This window comes from Amblyraja radiata, chromosome 13 (genome assembly GCF_010909765.2).
Source record: "Amblyraja radiata isolate CabotCenter1 chromosome 13, sAmbRad1.1.pri, whole genome shotgun sequence".
NCBI classification, from domain to species: domain Eukaryota; kingdom Metazoa; phylum Chordata; class Chondrichthyes; order Rajiformes; family Rajidae; genus Amblyraja; species Amblyraja radiata.
The window spans coordinates 40449214-40468918 of NC_045968.1; the positions used below are offsets into that span (position 1 = coordinate 40449214).

Here is a 19705-nt window from a genome sequence, read left to right on the forward strand (position 1 = left end):
GGTGGTGCCCATTACTTATTCAAAGGTTAAAATGTTCTCCCTTTACCATCTCATGTGAAAGTACACCAAGGCTGTTTTATCTTTTAATATGCAAGAAGGAACTGCAGATGCTCGTTTAAACCAAGATAGACACAAAAAGCTGGAGTAACTCAGCGGGACAGGCAGCATCTCTGGAGAGAAGGAATGCCTGACGTTTCGGGTCGAGACCCTTCTTCAGATTGCTGAAAAAGGGTCTAGACCCAAAATGTCACCCATTCCTTCTCTCCAGAAATGCTGCCTATCCCGCTCAGTTATCCAGTTTTTTGTGTCTATCTTCTCTTTTAATATATTTGGAATTGGGGCAGGGATGATAACTGTACAATCTTGTTTCCCATTCACAAAACGCTGCTTACACACAATCCACAATGTGCTTGCTGCTGCAAGTAAGATCTGAATTGCTCAGGTATCGGTTCATATGACAGTTAAACTCTTGACTCTTCTAATCTCACAATAAGGATACTGCTTTGTATTTTTTCTAGGGAAAAACACTGTCGACCATTGCGGTAATCCTCAGCAACCATCACCGTGGAAAGCCGCTTCCTATTGAAAAATATACAACGGAGGTAGGACTTTATCCCGATGTATTCCATTGGGTTGAATTAGGGCCACAATGATTATTACTGAAGAGATGTCACTATGCAATGGTTGAAGCTATTAATGGTCAAATAATTTTAATAGATAGTAAATAGATGAATGACTGATATTGTTCTTTTACAATGGCCCCATGCATTATTGTCTACTGGCTGTGCCACTGTGCTGCCCCTATTTTAAGTCACTAGTTACAAGAAATTAAGTTAGAGTGGCTCAGCTGGTGGAGTTGCTGCCTCGCAGCGCCAGAGATCCAGTTCGATCCTGGGTGCTGTCTGTGTGGAGTTTGCACGATCTCCCTGGGTTTCCTCCGGTTGCTCTGGTTTCCTTCCATATCCCAAAGGCGCTTAGGTTTGTATGTTAATTACGTCTAGTGTGTGGGGAGTGAATGAGAAAGTGGGATAGCATTGAATTAGTGTGAACGGGTGATCGATGGCCGGCATGGACTCAGTGGGCTGAAGGGTCTGTTCCCATGGTGTAAGACTAAAGTATCGTGAGGCCTAAACTGCATTGTACTCCTTGTGTTAATACTAAGCTCATGAACTACAAATCTGTAGTTCTAGGACAACCTAACTTTGTGGTGTTGTAAAACTTTTAGCTACCAGGATAAACCTTGAAAATAATAAACATTGGCTTTCCATCCTCCCAAATGTAGGAATTATCTGGCTACATGGAAATGACGGGAAAGACTTGCACAGAAAGGTCCAACAAGGCACCATCCAGTACTTCTGAAGTACAATCTGGTAAATGCTTCGTCCTTTCAGTATGATCAATGAACATGGATTTTAGCAAACAACAGGCTACCATTAGGATAACCTAATTTTATGGTGTGGTAAAATCTGTAGCTAGCTAGGAGGCTTGGTAGGCCTGAGTTGGTAGGCCTAATAGCTTGGTAGACCTGGGTTGAGTTGTAAAATGTAATACTTCTTGTCATTTCTGGTAAGAATACTTACCATTGAAAATTGCAACTTCGCTTTTTGATGTATTTATTTTAAAAGTTATACGTGTGAGCGACTTTATTCATCTGACTGTGTTGTTCTATACCAAGAGATACAATTTCATTTCCATGGCAACCCTTCTTCCACCAACTCTTTCCAACACCTTAGCTCCACAAGTGGCAAGTTTTAATGTATGAGCGTAACTTGGCTGGGGGTTGGTGGTGTCAAAGGCAAATTGATCACATTGTGGTATGAGCCTGTCACATCTGTCCTTTTAATTTGCTTCTAATTATTTTAGAGTTTAGGATTATTCCTTATTTTGGATTCACTTTGACACCTATCCAGCTTGTTAATTTTCAGAGTCTAGTTTAGTTACAGAGTCGAGTTACAGTGTGGAAACAGGACCTTCGGCCCACTGAGTCCATGCTGACCTGTGATCACCTTGTACACCAGCACTTTCCTACACACTAGGGACAATTTACAATCTTTACTGAAGCCAATTAACCTACAAGCCTGTACGCCTGCGGAACACCTGGGTAAAACCCAAGCAGTCACGTGGAGAACATACAAACTCTGTACAGACAGCACCCGTAGTTGCGATCGAACCCGGGTCTCTGGCGCTGTAAAGCAGCAACTCTACCGCTGCACCACCGTGTCGACCCGAGTTACAGAGACATCCAGCATGGAAACAGGCCCTTTGACCCAACCTTGTCCATTTTGCACAAGATGCCCCATCCAAGGTTGTCTCAATTGTTTGTGCCTGGCCTATATCCCTCTAAACTTTTCCTGTCCACGTACCTGTCCGAATGTCTTTTAAATGTTGTTATTGTACCAGCCCCAATCACATCCTTTGACAGCTTGTTCCATATACTCACCCCACTCTGTGTTAAAATGTTCCCGCTGGTTCCTATTAAATCTTTCAACTCTCATTTTAAACCTATGTCCTTTAGTTTTTGACTCCCCTATCCTGGGAAAAATATTCTGTACATTCCGCCTATCTTTCCCCAGCACAACTTCTCCCTAGAGCTCACGTCCTTGAGTCCTGTGAACATCCTTGTAAATCTTTGCGCACTTCCTAGCTTAATGTCATATTTCCTACAGCAGGATGACCAAAACAGAACACAATACTCCTTGTGATCTCACCACCATAAGGTCCCCGCTCTATACCCAGTTCCCTGACGAATGAAGCCAGCATGGCAAAAGACTTCTTCACCACCCAATCTACCTGCAACAACACTTTAGTGGAACTATGTACCTCTTAGATCCCACTGCGACGACCTAATCCGCGAGTTAAGAAGAGTCCCTTCGACCTTCAAGCTCGAGGGCACTCGCCTGGAAAACCGCGAGCTGGATCGACCGACCACGCGCGCGCACACACCCACACCACCACACACATCGCAAAGGCGGGGGGGGTCAGGGAAAGCGGGGAAGCGCTGTCTGAAATTCACACCCGCGATGAAGAGGAAGGTAAAAGATGGCTGCACAATGTACGGTAAGTCCTTTAGAGAGCGCGGAGGGGGGGGGGGGGGGGGGGTGAGGGAGAGGGTGAGAAGGAGTGGAGACACTTTTAAGAAGTTTAATAAAGTTTAGCGGGCATTTTACCTACCAGTCGGTTTTCCTTGGTCCTGAAAACTCAATGAGCCAATCAAAATGCCCGGTCAGTGAAGGAGATTGCATAGGGCTGCCCTCGACTGCCTATAACTAAATAGCAACCCCACTGCACTGCGAGTTAAAAAGAACCATGAAATTTTACTCGTGGAAAAATTTTCAACATGCTGAAAAATTTTCTGCAACCTAGCAAATCATAGGTCCTCCTAGGACCACGTGTCAACCATGCTGCGAGTTTGAGTCGAGGGCAAACTCTTCTGAACTCGCGGATTAGGCACCGCAGTGGGACAGGCCCTTTAGTCAACCGTCGGCCCACCGATCAAGATCCCACTAATTCTTGATAACCATCTTCGTTGTCTACAATATCGCCCATTTTAGTGTCATCTGCAAACTTACAATCATGCCTTGCACATTCTCATCCAAATCGTGAGTATAGATAGCAACAGCAATGGACCAGCTCTGACCCCTGAGGCACACCACTAGTTACAAGCCTCCAGTCCAAAAATCAATCTTCCACCACCATCCTGTTTTCTACCACAAAGACAATGCTATATCCAGTTAGCTAGCTCTCCCTGGATTCCGGATTGCTCAGCACTTTAATTCCCTCTCCCATTCCCAATCTGACCTTTCTGTCCTGGGCCTCCTCCATTGTCAGAGTGAGGCCCAGTGCAAATTGGAGGAACAGCACCTCATATTTTGCTTAGGTGGCTTACACCCCAGCGATATGAACATTGACTTCTCTAACTTTTCTTGCTTTTCCTCTATCTCCATCCCCTCCCCCTTCCCAGTTCTCCCACCAGTCTTACTGTCTCCGACTACATTCTATCTCTGTCCCGCCCACTCCCCTGACATCGGTCTGAAGAAGGGTCTCGACCCGAAACGTCACCCATTCCTTCCCTCCAGAGATGCTGCCTGTCCTGCTGAGTTACTCCAGTTTCCTGTGTCTATCTCCCTAGATTCCATGCAGTCCAACCTTCTAGAGCAGCTTACCATGCTGAACCTTGTCAAAAGCCTTGATGAAGTCTATATACCTTAGACAATGTCTACGGCACTGCCTTCATTAACTTTCTTGGTTGCTTTTTCAAAATCCTCTATCAAAATTGTGAGACATGATCTTTCACCTACAAAACCATGCTGACTTTCCCTAATCAAACCCTATCTTTCCAGATGCATGTATATCTTATACCTCAAAGAATCCTCTCCAGTAACTTTCCTGCCACAGATATTAGGCTTGCTCATCTATAGGTCTCTTCTTTAAGAGCACAATATTAGCCACATTCTAGTCATCAGATGGCCCTCAGGTTCCTATTAAATCTTCCTACTCTCACCTTAAACATATGCCCTCTAGTTCTTGATATCCCCACAGTCAGAGACAGACACTGCATGCTATCTTCCTATGGGCCTCGCTATTTTTGGACAGCAGAGGGCGGCACAGTGGCGCAGCAGTAGAGTCGCCGCCTCACAACACCAGAGACCCAGGTTCGATCCTGACCTCGGGTGCTGTTTGTATGGAGTTTATACGTTCTCCCTGTATTCGAGTGGGTTCTCTGCTTTCCTCCCACTTCCATAGACGTGCAGGTTTAGAGGTTAATCGACTTCCATAAATTCTCCTTGATGTGTAGGATAGAAATAGTGTACGGGTGATCACTGGTCAGCATGGACTCAGTGGGCCGAAGGGCCTGTTTCCACGCTGTATCTCTAAACTAAACAAAAAAAAAACTAAAACTCTGTTGTGGTTTAATGTCTCTGAACATTCCACCCTCCCCCCTCCCAAAAATAAAGAATTGTTAAGCATCCATCCATTCACTACTTTTCACTAATGCTGCTTTATAGATGCTGACAACAGAGAAAAGGTCTCTACGATCGATACCACAGGAAACGTTGGTTCCTCAGGATTTGATATATTCACTTCATCACATCCTAAAAGGTAATGAATTGTAATGTAAACATGCATTGTTTCATCTTGTTACTCATTCCTGCCTGTTATTGTTAATTTGCATAATTTTCATTTATTGTTTAAAGCATGGAAACAGGCCCTTCGGCCCACCTAGTCCATGCCGACCGAGATGCCCCATCTAAACTAGTTCTATTGGCTTGCATTTGGTCCTTATCCCTCTAAGCCTTTCGTATCCATGTACCTCGTTTAGTACATACAATGTCTACATTTTGAAATCACTTCATAAACGCTAATGGGCTTTGGATATACTAAGGTTAAAAGGGGCTATATAACAACATTTATCTTTTCACTAAGATTTTTAAAATAAAATTTCCTGCTGTTACTGTGCTTCTATTTTATAAACAATACATTACTCTGTAGGAAGAAAGCGGAGAACGTTAAGTACACTTACAGCAGCGACTCTGAGAAGGATGAAGAATCTCCCCCTACACCGAAAAAAGGCAAGTGTCTGTTTCATTAGAAGACCTCATCAATAAAAGTCATTCATCGCAATCTTGTTTTTCACTAAACTACCTAAAGCATTATTTGGAGACACAAGGGACTGCAGATGCTGGGACCTCGAGTAAAAAGACAAAGTGCTGGATGAATTCAGTGTGTCAGGCAGCATCTGTGGAGGAAAATGGACAAAGAGTCTTGATCTAGAAACGTTATCTATCCATTTCCCTCCACAGATGCTGCCTTGCCCACTGAGTTCATCCAGCAGTTAGACACAAAATGCTGGAGTAAATCAGTGAGTCAGGCAGCATCTCTGGAGAAAAGGCATATGTGACTTTTCAGGTCGACACCTTTCTTCAGACCCTCTTTAGTTCCTCCAGCAGTTTGCACAATCTGGTCATTTTCCAGTTTCTGTTTGCAAAGAGGCAGCTGGTGTGTATGTAGAAACAAGGAACTACAGATGCTGGTGAATATACAAAGTGCTGGTGTACATCAGTGCGTCAGGCAGCATCTCCAGAGAACATGGATAGGCGACGTTCCGTGTCGAGACCCTTCCTCGGACTCTATTTAAAAAGCTCTACGTCATGGATGGCCCGCAACTCGTGAAGGTGGGGGCAGAAGGGTCAAAGGTAAGGCCTCTGTTGAGGACCCAAAACTTTTGCCTATCCACGTTGTCCAGAAATGCTGCCGCTGAGTTACTCCAGCACTTGAGTCCAGTTGTTGTGTCTCCAGTTTTAAGCGCAAGGGCACTTCATTGGCTGTGACATTGGGTGGGTGGATGTTGTGGTGGTGAAGCCGATATTTAAAGGCAGGAATCTCTTGAAAACTGACCAGGTTATCATTGCTTTGCAGTGAAAGCGCGAGCAAGAGGTACGACGGTTAAGGAAACGGAATGGAAGCCGCCAAACACTGGGAAAAAGGGTAAGCCGGGAACAAAACACACACAGTAGCAAGAATACGAGTTTATTTTGAAAATAGATACAAAATGCTGGAGTACATCAGTCGGTCAGGCAGCATCTCTGGAGAAATGTAATAGGCGATATTTTTTGGGTTGAGACCCTTCTTCAGACTGAGAGTCAGGGGAGAGGGAAACTAGAGATATGAAAAGGTTCAGAACAAATCAGAGCCTAAAGAAAGATCCCGGCCCTTAACATCACCTATCGACGTCCTCCAGAGATATTGCCTGACCCACTGAGTTACTTCAGCACTTCGTATACTAACCTTGTAGATTTGAACTTTTTGCGAGAAGATAAATGGTGACAATGAAGGAACTCATTTGATAAAATCTCTTTCAATGCAGCTGTTACCGAAGGTGAATCGCGCTTCAGGTGTGGCATCGTGGAGGATGTTGAATCTACCACCGCACTTGGTGGCAAAGTTTCCACCTCAAAAAAGATGAAGAAAGGTAAAACTTTAGACCATCTCTTCAGACTTTAGTGATACAGCGTGGAAACAGACCCTTCGATCCAATTTGCACACACCAGCCAACATACATATCTCATCTACAATAGTCTCGCCTGCCTGCATTTGGGCCATTTCCCTCTGAACTTGTCCTATCCATGTACCTGTCTAATTGTTTCTTAAACGTTGCGATAGTACCTGCCTGAAGTACCACCCCTGGCAGTTTGTTCCATACAGCCACCACTCTGTGTGGAAAAAGCTACCCCTCAGATTCTTATTAAATCTTTCCTCCCCTCATCTTAAACCTATGTCTTCTGGTTCTCGATTTCCCCCTACTCTGGGCAAGGGACTCTGTGCGTTACCCGATCTATTCCTCTCATGATTTTATCCACCTCTATTGGATCATCCAGCAGTCCCAGCCTGCTTAATCTTTCCCTCTAGCTCAGACCCTCGAGTACTGGCAAATCCTCGTAATAACCCTCTGTGAAAAAAAAACATGCCTCGAACACATCCTTTAAACTTTGCCCCTCTGTCCTTACAGCTATGCCCTCTAGTATTTGATTTTTCCATCCCAGGAAAATAATGCTGAACATATAGAACGTCTCCCGCAAGCTGTTGGGGTTTATCACACAGCCCTGTGGTTTCACCATTAGTCAATAATATCTTTGTCAAGTGCCTACCCAGTTGTTTGTGCACATTCATACTGCTTCAACTATGCCTTAAAGCTGAGAACTTTCACAATCTGATCTTCGGCTAGCTAAAATTTAAAAGACATTTGGACAGGTACATGGATAGGATAATTTTAAAGGGATTTGGGCCACATGCAGGCAGGTGGACTAGGGGACTAGTGTAGATTGGGCATCTTGGTCGGCATGGGCAAGTTGGGCCGAAGGGCTTGTTTTTTTGCTGTATGTTTCTAACCAGCCCTGTTCACTTCTCCTCCGAGATTTGTTCCCATCCCATTACAACCTTTGCTGCTTCATTTAATATTCTCGATCAAATAGGTAAAATTCTAGTCACAAACTTGACTGAAGAAAATGAACATGCATTAATTGTATTGCCTTTAGATGGTGCTGGTGAAGCATGAGCGAGTGCCATAATCTAATATTTCACAAGAGAGATGTGGGAATATTGCTTCAGAACTGTAGATTAAAGGGAACTAAATGCCTTGTGCTTTCTCATGGCAGAGGAGGAGGCCATTTGGCCCCTTGAGCCGTGCCAGCTCCCTCGGGCAAAATACCCTAGTCCCATTACGCCTCTCGATCTCCTTGTAGCCTTGTGCCTAATTCTCATTCACGTTCTTTCAATTCCCCTTTGATTTTATTTCTCATCCACCTACGCAAAAGAGCAATTCATAGTAAGTAGTTAACAGATCAGTGTATATTTGACAGGCACAAAGTGCTGGAGCAACTCAGTGGCTCAGGCAGCATCTCTGGAGAAAAGGAACAGGTGACATTTCGGGTCGGAACCCTTCTTCAGAGTGAAAGTATAGCAGCAGGGGGCAGTGGGGGTTGCAAAAGGCCTGAACAAATCCGGGCCGGTAACAGATGACCAAGCAATGGCCCATTGTTGGCTGGGGAAGAGATGATAACGAAGGGATGCAAGGATGCGAACAGTGGAACTAGTAGAACGACTAAGGTGGGGGTGGGGAGGGTGAGAGAGGGAATGCAGGGGTTACTGAAAATTGGAGAAATCAATGTTCATACCACTGGGTTGTAAGCTGCACAAGTGAAATATGAGGTGCTGTTCCTCCAATTTGCGTTTGGCCTCACTCTGGTGTGGAGGAGGCCCAGGACAGAAAGGTCAATGCGGGGATGGAAAGTTGGCTTAAAATGATTGGCAATCGAGAGAGGAAACTGGAGCACCTGGAGAAGGCCCACGCGGTCACAGGGAGAACGTACAAACTCCGCACAGACGGCACCCGAGGTCAGGATTGAACTCTGATCCCTGGAGCTGTAGGGCACTACCTGTCATATCAGCATGCTGCTCTGGGCACTGAGCCGATTGGAAACGTGGGGTAAATGTTTAGAATCGGTGATCAAAGAACAAGTATAAGAAGGTGAGTAGGGGATCGTCAAATGGGGAATTGGGAAGGAATACAAAGAGCACAATGTTTGTGATGTCTTGTTGCATTTGACAGCACTGGGCCTGTGCTCGCTGCAGTTTAGAAGGATGAGGGGACCACCTTATTGAAACTTACCGAATAGTGAAAGGCCTGGATAGAATGGATGTGCAGAGGATGTTTCCACTAATGGGAGAGTCTAGTAACATAGGCAATAGCCTCAGAATAAAAGGATGTACTTTAAACAGGAGATGAGGAGGAATTTCTTTAGTCAGAGGGTGGTGAATCTGTGGAATGCATTGCCACAGACGGCTGTGGAGGCCAAGTCAATAGATATTTTTAAGGTGGAGATTGACAGATTATTGATTAGTAAGGGTGTCAAGGGTTATTGGTAGAGGCAGAAGAATGGGGTTGAGAGGGAAAGATAGATCAGCCATGATTGAATGGCAGTCGACTTGATGGGCCGAATGGCCTAGTTCTACTATAACATCAACATGAAATGGTCATTGAACATTAAGGATGCTGCTTTGAAGAATTGTTACCACCTTCATTTTAATTTATGTTGTGTGTGTGTGTGTGTGTGTGTGTCTGTCTGTCTGTCTGTCTGTCCACAGTGGCGCAGCATTAGAGTTGCTGCCTTACCGCGCCAGAGACCCAGATTTCATTCTGACTACTGTTCGTACGGAGTTTTTCCCTGTGACCGCGTGTGTTTTCTCCGGTTGACTCCCACACTCCAAAGACATGCAAGTTTGTAGGTTAATTGCCTTCTGTGAATTGTAAATTGTCCCTAGTGTGCAAGATAGTGCTGGTGTATGGGGTCATGGCTGGTCGGCGTGGAGATAAGAGTCTGGAGAATGGTGCCCAACCCGAAAGGTCACTTATCCATGTTCTCCAGAAATGCTGCTTGACTCGCTGAGTTACTCCAGCACTTTATGTCCTTTTTTGACTGTCTGCCTTACTGCTTCAGAATCAGAATCAGAATGCTTTATTGTCATTGCATGTGTCACATACAACGAGATTACTGTGTCTCTCCATTTAAAAGAACTTCAAACATTCACATACTCATACTTTTTACACTCCCTCCCTCCCCAAACCCACCCATGGATTCACATTTACATAAATTAACACTGTCTCCCACCCCCCCCTCCTTCACCATAACCCGCTCCCGAGAGAGTTCAGTTCCAAGATTGCTGATGGGTAAAAGCTGTTCTTGAGTCTGGCAGTGCGTGACTTTAGCGACCTGTACCTTTTTCCTGAGGGCAGCAGTGTGAAAAGGTGGTGACAAGGATGTGTAATGTCTTTCACGATATTACAGGTCCTGCTGCGGCATCTGGAGTGGTAAATGTCCTCCAGAGGGGGCAGGGGGAGTCCAATGATACCCTGGGCAGTTTTTATCACCCTCTGGAGAGCTGCTCTGTCAGCTGCTGAACAGTTCCCAAACCAGGCAGTTATGCAGTAAGTCAGTATGCTTTCTACCGAACAGCGGTAGAAAGACTCCAGCAGTTTAGCAGACAGATGGGCCTTCCTCAGTGTTCTGAGGAAGTAAAGTCTCTGTTGTGCCTTTTTTACAACTATAGCAGAGTTCACAGACCATTTAAGATCCTCACTGATGTTGATCCCCAGAAATTTAAAACTAGGCACCCTCTCAACCTCCTCGCCCCTTATCTCCAGTGGCCTGAGCTCCGCTCTATGTCGCCTGAAATCAGTGATGATCTCCTTTGTCTTTTTAGTGTTCAGAGAGAGATTGTTGTGAGCACACCACTCAGAAAGTCTGTGCACCTCCTCTCTATAGGCGACCTCGTTCCCATTTGAGATGAGCCCTACCACGGTTGTATCGTCCGCAAATTTTATGATCCTATTTGCGGGGTGATGGGGCAAGCAGTCATGTGTGTATAGGGCGTAGAGGAGCGGCCTGAGCTTGGCTGCAGAGTTAGATTTTAGCAGCTATTAAAAAAGAGGAGATAAAGAGGGGCCTTGGCAGCTGAAGGCACACTACCCACTGTGAGTGGCATCCACAAATGCACCATTCAGACAACCTGTATCTCAGCTTACAGACATCATCTGACTTTACAACTGTTTTGTGCGCAGTCCTTGAAGTAATTGTGGTTTGCATGTCCAATATCTGCAGTTATTTTGTTTTCCTTAGGTTGTACCAGTATACAGACCAGCATGAAGTCAGCATTCAGCACAAAGGCAAAGTCAACCCTGGTTATTTGTCCACTCTCAGTGCTCAGTAACTGGATTGTGAGTACATCATGGCCGATCGCTTTCTTCAATATCCTTCTTTATTATCGTTGCAAAGTGTAAAGATCAAACTTGGTGAAATGACTTGGTGGAAAAATAAATCTGTCTTTCAGGATCAGTTTGGCCAACACCTGTGTCCTGATGTGAAGCTGAAGATGTACCTTTATTACGGCTCTGAGCGAAATAAGGACACAACGTTCCTTGCCGAGCAAGATGTGGTACTGACGACCTATAACACATTAACGGTGGATTACGGGGTAGGTACTCAGCAGCTGAACTCCACGTGGAATATAGAGTCCTAGTGAGTTTAAAGAGAGTGTGGGAAATGGGGGCCCTGGTGAATTTAAAGGGAGACTCATTCAGATGAGCCAGATGGGGGAACCATTGCGATTGCCAACCCATCAGATGCTGGATTATCGGAGTTTTGCTGCAGATTCCAGTAAAAGCTTTGTGATCTGCCATTTTGAATGCAGACGTGCTCTGGAACTGGTATTGAGGGGAGCACTAACCCGACAGCAAGACTGCATTGCTGGGCCGACGGGCTGCCTATTGATTGAATAGACCCGGTCAAGTTAGGCATGTGCCAGAGGACAGAGCTTGTGGTGCAGTTGCAAGCTGAGATGGTGGTATTTGTTCCCATTGGGTAAGGAGAAGAGGCAGGCCAGGAGAATGTTGGAGTGGATGAGCACAGTTGATGGTGGAGGCAGGGACGTGTAGTGTAAATTAGTTTTAGCGAGGTTGAAGATTGAGAGCTTTATTTTTGGAGCCATTACAGGCTTATTATCTTGTCGTGGCAAAAGGAGAGGCACTTTTGATCCTGACCCTCTTCCCTCCTCTCTTCCCCCAGCACAGCCCGACCCGAAAAGTCATTCCACCCCCCCTTCCCCACATGTTCTCCAGAGATGCTGCGAGGCCGACTGAGTTACTCCAGCACTGTGTGTCTTTTATTTTTATGGGGTTATTCCCTTTTCTTGGCAAGAGGAAGTTCAGCACAGTGGCTTAACTCGTAGAGCCACTACCTCACAATGACAGGAGACCCGGGTTTGATCCCGACCTCAGGTGCTGTGTGCGTGGAGTTTGCACGTTCTCCCTGTGACCTGCGGGTGCTCCGGTTTCCTCCCCATCCCAAAGACGTGCGGGTTTGTTCGGTGAATTGGCACTCTGTAAATTCCCCCTGGTGTGTAGGGTGTGGATGAGAAAGTGGGATAACGTGGAACTAGTGTGAGCGGTGATTGATGGTCAGCTTGGGCTGGGTGGGCCGCAGGGCCTGTTTCCATGCTGCATCTCTTAACTAAATTAAACTTGTTATCAGCCTGGTTGTGACCCGTGGTAATGCTAAACCAAAAGCCAGCTTGATTTCCCTGCCTGCCAAGGATATAAGCATCAGAGTGACACCGCTCACTGGGTTTATAATATCTAATGCAACCTGGATGATGTAATGGTAGGAAGCTTCAGCATCGGACATGCCGCATCTGTGGAAGTTTGCACAGCAGACGGAATGGGAAATGATCTGTTAGAAACCGTTCGGGAGTGTTTTGATAATTCCCGTGTGGGTTAAAATGATGAGTAGGCATGGATGCAATATTCCTGCAGAATGAATAATGCAAGAGAGATGTAATAGGAGTAGCCTCCTAGTATACAGTGCCTCAGCAGTCATGCGAGTCATTAGAGGGTTGCGAGGAAGTTTCCGTCTGTCAGCACAGAGATTTTAATCCTAACACAGGATCGTTAGTTCCCAGTCAATATTACTTCCATTTTAGTTTAGTTTAGAGATACAGCATAGAAACAGGCCCTTCGGCCCACCAAGTCCACGCCGACCAGCAATCACCCTGTACGCTAGCACTATCCCACACACTAGGGACAATTTACAGTTTTTTTTTTTTTTACCAAAGCCAATCAACCTACAAACCTGCACGTCTTTAGAGTGTGGGAAGAAGCCGGAGCACCCAGGGAAAACCCACACGGTCACAGGGAGAATGTACAGACTGCACCCGTAGTCAGGATCAAACCGGGGTCTCGGGCATAAGGAAACAACTCTACTGCGCTGTATCTCTAAAAACATAATGACCTGAAACGTCACCCATCCATTTTCTCCAGAGATGCTGTCTGACCCGCTGTGTTACTCCAGCCATTTATGCCTGACTTTGGTATAAACCAGCATCTGCAGTTCTTTGTTTCTGCATCTGCAGTTCCTTATGTCTAGCCAAATTGTGGTGGTTTGCTGTTCTTTATAGTAAATATTATAAATTTGCCCTGACAGAGTGGAAGCGCCAGCCCCTTGCATAAGGTGAAGTGGCTCCGTGTGGTACTGGATGAGGGGCATACTATCCGAAACCCCAATGCCCAGCAGACCAAAGCAGCCCTGACTCTAACTGCTGAGAGACGATGGGTGTTAACAGGTATAGTTGGGGGTTGGGTACTGTGGAAGGGATTTGATCATTGTCTGAGGAAAGGACTTAGGATCTCACTGTGATCTTGCTATTAGTGCACTCTACTATTGAAGTGTGAATCGAACAGAAACATCTATGATCTTTCAGCACAGACAGTTATGTAGGTTGTAAAGTAACAGTCTTGATCCTCAAAGTTGTACCCTGGTATCTTACTAAGTTACATTCCATTAAAGGACATTGAAACTGTTCAATTAACTTTTTGTAACTTTGTCGGTGCCAGAAATGTGGTGACTCTAGTTTAGTTTAGTTTGGCTTAGTTTAGTTCAGTTTAGTTTAGAGATACACCGCTGAAACAGGCCCTTGAGCTCACCGATTCCGCGCCGACCAATTCCGTATTCCGTATACAAACTTCACTAGGTTCCCACAGAATGAAATGCTGCCCATGTTCATGACAAAACGGAAGAACAGTCTAGTTCTTCCCACAGCTCACACAACAAGGTCCAATGTCTGCAATGGGGTAGAGGTAAGTCGGGCAGTACCCGAGCTTATGGAAGGACCGTTCAGAAGCCAGATAACAGAGGGGAAGTAGCTATTCCTGAGTTTAGCTAGCTTTCAACCGTTTGTACGTTAAGCACAACAGGAGCAGGGAGAAGAAGGAATGACCGGGGTGGGATAAGTCTCTGATCAAGTGGGCTGCTTTTCTGAGCCCGCGCGACATGTAGATAGTCTGTGGTTGGATAGTCTGTAGAGAGTCAATGGTTGGGGGTCTGGAAGCCTGTATGATATACCGTTATTAATACAATATAATTCTGCTGCAGGCACACCAATTCAAAACTCCTTGAAGGATCTCTGGTCCATTCTTTCATTCCTGAAGTTGAAACCATTTACAGACAGACAGTGGTGGCACAGAACGATCCAACGCCCTGTGACCATGGGTGATCAACACGGCCTCAAGTAGGTACTTTTTGAAATGTCTGAAGAAGGGTCTCGACCCAAAACATCACCCATTCCTTCTCTCCAGCGATGCTGCCTGTCCCGCTGAGTTACTTCAGCATTTTGAAATGGAGATGTGTGTGATGGAAGGAACGAAAGGGCGGCATGGTGGCGCAGCGGTAGAGTTGCTGCCTTATGCCAGAGACCCCAGTTTGATCCTGACTACAGGTGCTGCCTATACGGAGTGTGTACGTTCCCCCTGTGACCTCGTGGGTTTTCTCCTGGATCTCCAGTTTCCTCCCACACTCCAAAGACATATTTATAGGTTAATTGGCTTCTGTAAAATTGTCCTTAGTGTGTAGGGTGGAACTAGTGTATGGGTGATCGCTGGAGAGCACGGACTCAGTAGGCCGAAGGGCCTGTTTTTACAATGCATCTCTAAACTAAACTAAATGGGTAGAGGCTATTTTGAGACTGCAGATGTCTTTGGTGCAGAGAACTGGCCCAAACGTCAACTGGAGGCTCAGACCATAAAGGTGTATAAAGACGGGAAGGGGAGGGAGGGGTCGGGTGGTGGGGGAGAGTGTCAAAGGAAAGCCAACAAGTGTAGTTTCTAAAGAGAACAAGGCTGATGATCAAAATATTTAGTGCTTGATTGCTGTAATGTGGCAAGCTGGATTTGGGAAGGATTAATGATGAACAGGGCCTGGGAATAAATAGATGGGGCCAACTGTACGGAGTTTGATGTGCTTTTACCTGTTGTTCTTTCTGTGACCAGACTCTGGAACGTGGGTGTTCGGGTGGTGTTTGATGAAGAAGTTTTAACTTCATACCTTTCTCTGGAGTGCGCTCTGACTTGGGAGCAGACCTATTGTGGGTGATACATTCCCATGGTCATTGTCTATCCTCCCTCACAGGGAGAATTGCAGATAAGACTTTTCAAAAACAAAATGTCACAACTAAGAGGAAAAAGAGAATTTCTGAGATGTTTAGTTTTTTCAGAGTTTTCTGTAGCATGGAACAGGCGAGGTGAATAAGGAGCAAGATTAGGCCAATCATCTCCTTGAAGCAGCTCCACCATTCCAAACGATCATGACTAACGTCATACAGCAAAGAAACAGGCCCTTCGGCCCAACATGTCCACACTGGCCAACATGCCCCATCCACACTAGCCTGCCAAAGCCCATATCCCTCTAAACCTGTCCTATTCATGTACTTGTCTAAATGTATCTTAAGCATTGGGATAATACCTGCTTCAACTACCTATACTCCAGCAGCTCGTTCTGTACACCCACCACCGTTTGTGTAAAACAAAAATTACCCCTCTGGTTCCTATTAAATCTTTCCCCCCTCACCTTAAACCAACGTCCTCTGGTTCTCGATTCTCCTACTCTGGGCAAGATACTGTGCATCTACCCGATCTATTCCTCTCTTAATTTTGTACACCTCCATAAGATCACCCCTCATCCTCAAGCGCTCCAAGGAATAGCGTCTTAGCCTGCTCATCCTTTCCTACAGCTCAGGCCCTTGAGCTTTGGCACCATCCTCTTAAATCTTTGTACACTTTCCAGCTTGACATCTTCCCTATAACATGGTGGCTAAAACTAAACACAATACTCTAAATGCTTCCTCACCAACATGTTATATAACTACAACATGACCTCCCAACTTCTATACTCTCTGATCAAATCTTGTCCTCTCGTTCTCTCCCCTTGTTTAAATGCCAGTTGATCGTTTCCTTCACTGCATTCATATATTCCACTTGGACATGGGTAGAGAACTCCAAAGAGTTACTAGCATTCAAAAGAAATTATTTTTTCTCGTCTTTCCCCCCCACTCCCATTGTTCCCCTCTCTTCCCTGTGCCCAACCTGTCTGCGCACCTATTACTCCCTTCCCCCTCCCGTCCCCTTCCACTTATATTCCTTCCACTGACTTAACATTTTTTACGCATCTTCTCTCCTTGTCTCCTTATCTTACGCTTTTTGTCTTTTCATCTCTGGCCTTTGTACACCACCTGCAAATCAACCCCCACCACCATCCCTCACCTGTATCTAGCAATGTTACAAAATTTTGAGATTTAAAAAATCAAGTCTGTAATTTATCCCATCAGATAAAGCATAAAAAGAAGTTTAATTTGACACCTAATTCACTTTCATATCTCAAGTATTAAAAAAATTATGGCCATTTTCATACTCGGAAATTAGCATCTTGTTCCCTATTGATTTTCTATGGACATAACAAAAAAGCTGTGATCGTGTGCAGTCAAAAGCCCATAACTTTCTTAAAAATTAAGAGAACTGAATGAAATTTTCAGTTATCGTAGATTGAACCATTCTGAAATAAATATAAAATAATCTTACTTGGATGACCTGAAATTAAAGCATATAATTAGTTAGTTACCCAAGTGTAGCTAATTTCAAACTTCAATTACTAGATCTAAACATCTATCCATTTCTTAATAAATGATTAACATTTTTAAATAACCTAAGTGTCCAAATAATATTCATAAATAATTCACAATAAAACATGATTTTTAAATCTCATTTACATTAATTTATAGGCCAAATGGAAGGAATTTAGTGTTCAATTGCTGTAAATTAAAGTCCATTTTAAATCAGCTTTCTAGTGGGATCCTGTGAACGCGCTGGTTTAGAACGTTCACATTGCGGTAGATTTGTGCCCTCAAATGCCCAGAAAAATACTGCGGGATATAATGGGCCCAAAATGAGCTACTCGCAATATTAAACTTTGTATAAAGGGATCTTAAGAAGCCCTTTTTAATGTAAAAATATGCAGCTTACCTTCAGTTGTTTGCTCTATGAGACCCTGACAGCTGCCGTTGTTCGCGGGTTTAGAGATTGATTTTTAAACTACTATAACTATTATACGAGGCCTTTAAAACTAATAATAGCTTTTGCGACGGGGTCTTCCAGCGATTTTTCGTTAATAATTAAATAGGCTTAACATCTTCGATTTGAACAGCCTAGAGAAAATCGCGTTTTAAACCCGCCCCCCTCTAAACGGCGCCAAAATCGCGCACACCCGCAGCGACAGATTTTCAGCGACACTTCAGGTAGGCTTTGCAACATACCTACTGTATCCATCTATCATTTGCAAGGCTTTGTCCTGCCCCTACCTCTCTTCCAGCTTTCTCCCCTCTACTCCAATCCATCTGAGTAAAGGTCTAGACTTGAAGCCTTTCCATGTTCTCCAGGGATGCTGCCTGACCCCCTGCGTTACTCCAGCACTTTGTGTCCTCTTTTGTAAACCAGCATCTGCAGTTCCCTGTGTATCTTTCTCATCTTCGTCTGAAATGGGCAACAACTTATTTACTGGAGAGCCTCCCCTCAGCATCGATCCCTTCAATCTGCCTGAGGTTGTTGGTGAAACCACCTCCTTGCAGACCCGAGTAGGTTTAGGTGCCAATTAATCAGCCTTCCTTCATATATCAACCTCTTTGTCCCAATGAAACTTCCACGCAATGTCTCCAGTGAAAGTATACTGTTCAAAATGGAGATTCCAACTGGAGACATCACAAAAGTAATTTCTCCACGTTCATTGGTATAACTTAGCCAGAGGGTGGTGAATCTGTGACATTCATTGCTACAGAGGGCTGTGGAGGCCATCAATAGATATTCTTAAGGCGGAGATTGACCGATTCTCGATCAGTAAGGGTGTCGGGGGCTATGGGGAGAAGGCAGGAGAATGGGGTTGAGAGGGAAAGATAGATCAATCATGATTGAATTGCAGAGTAGACTCGAAAGACTGAATGGCCTAATTCTGTTCCTAGAACTTCTGAATGTATTAACTTATGAACCTTACCATATGGACATAGGAAAGATTCATACTTCTTCAGAAGCTTGATAAAAGTATATACAATTATGAGAGGCACAGATAGGGTAGTCAGTCAGAACCTTTTTCCCAGGGTGGAAATATCAAATACTGGAAGGCTCAGCTTTACAATGAGAGAGGCAAAGCTTAAAGGAGATGTGCGGGGACATGTTTTGTGTACAGAGGGTGGTGGTTGCGTGGAACGCACAGACGGGGGTGATGGTGAAGGCAGATACAATAGTGGCGTTTAAGAGGCTTTTAGATAAGTGCATGGATACGGAGGGATGTGGAGTACGTGCAGGCAGAGGACACGGGTTTAACCTGGAATCATGTTCCGCATGGACATTGTGGGCTGAAGTTCTGTGTTGCACTGTTCAACGTTTTCCTGCGTATTTATTCCATAGACGGCTTCAAGCATTGATAAACAACATCACCTTACGAAGGACCAAAACCAGCAAAGTCAATGGCAGGCCTGTAATTGAGTTGCCGACACGTACCGTTTTTATTCAACACATCACATTATCCGACGAAGAGAAGCAAATATATGAATCTGTAAAGAATGAAGGTCGGGCAATTATTGGCAGGTGAGCCTCATAAAGAAACCCAGAACACTTGTGGAATGGTTGTAGAAAAATATTAACAAGCTACTGGAGGGTCACAGAGGGCCAGGCAGCATCCACGGAGGGAAATGGCCAGATGACGTTTCATAAGTTCATAAATTATAGGAGCAAGACTAGACCATACGGCCCATCAAGTCTACTCTGCTATTCCATCATGGCTGATCTATCTATCACACTCAACTGCATTCTCCTGTCTTCTCCCCTTAACCCCTTCAGGTTGATTCAACGTTGTCAGTCCATTTCCCTCCATAGATGCTGCCTGGTTCATTGAGTTCCTCCAGTAGACACAAGGAACTGCAGATGCTGGTTTACCAAAAAAAAGACACAAAGTACTGGAGTATCTCCAGTCAGGCAGCATTTCTGGAGAACATGGACAGATGACGTTTCAGGTCAGGATTGTTCCTTAAACCTCACCGATCATATTCTCCAAGGATGCTGCCTACCTGTTGATTTACTCCAGCACCTTGTGTCGTTTTTTTGTAAACCAGCATCTGCAGTTCCTTGTTTCTCACTCTGAAGAATAACATTTTTGCTGAAAGTATTTATTTCCATGAATGAAGCTTTATAAAACGTTGATCTTTTATATTGCATTGTAGCTTTTAGCAATAAATTGGCAAATTTACAGGAAGGTTGCTGTTTTTAATTTAATGCATGCCT

At 44.7% G+C, this 19705-nt stretch overlaps 1 protein-coding gene across 3 annotated transcripts in view; it reads left to right on the forward strand.

The window, feature by feature from the left end:
- The window catches only part of hltf (helicase like transcription factor), a 53569-nt gene that overhangs the window by 18851 nt on the left and 15013 nt on the right, over nucleotides 1-19705 (forward strand). Inside the window, exons 8-18 of one of the 3 annotated variants that reach the window (XM_033031871.1) lie at nucleotides 519-602; nucleotides 1283-1370; nucleotides 5007-5100; nucleotides 5491-5576; nucleotides 6418-6486; nucleotides 6866-6970; nucleotides 11175-11272; nucleotides 11386-11529; nucleotides 13533-13671; nucleotides 14481-14616; nucleotides 18833-19012. In XM_033031871.1, coding sequence (XP_032887762.1) covers nucleotides 519-602; nucleotides 1283-1370; nucleotides 5007-5100; nucleotides 5491-5576; nucleotides 6418-6486; nucleotides 6866-6970; nucleotides 11175-11272; nucleotides 11386-11529; nucleotides 13533-13671; nucleotides 14481-14616; nucleotides 18833-19012 — 1223 coding nt within the window. The remainder of the gene's footprint in view (nucleotides 1-518; nucleotides 603-1282; nucleotides 1371-5006; nucleotides 5101-5490; nucleotides 5577-6417; nucleotides 6487-6865; nucleotides 6971-11174; nucleotides 11273-11385; nucleotides 11530-13532; nucleotides 13672-14480; nucleotides 14617-18832; nucleotides 19013-19705) is intronic. The other 2 variants (XM_033031872.1, XM_033031873.1) reach the window with 2 other exon arrangements.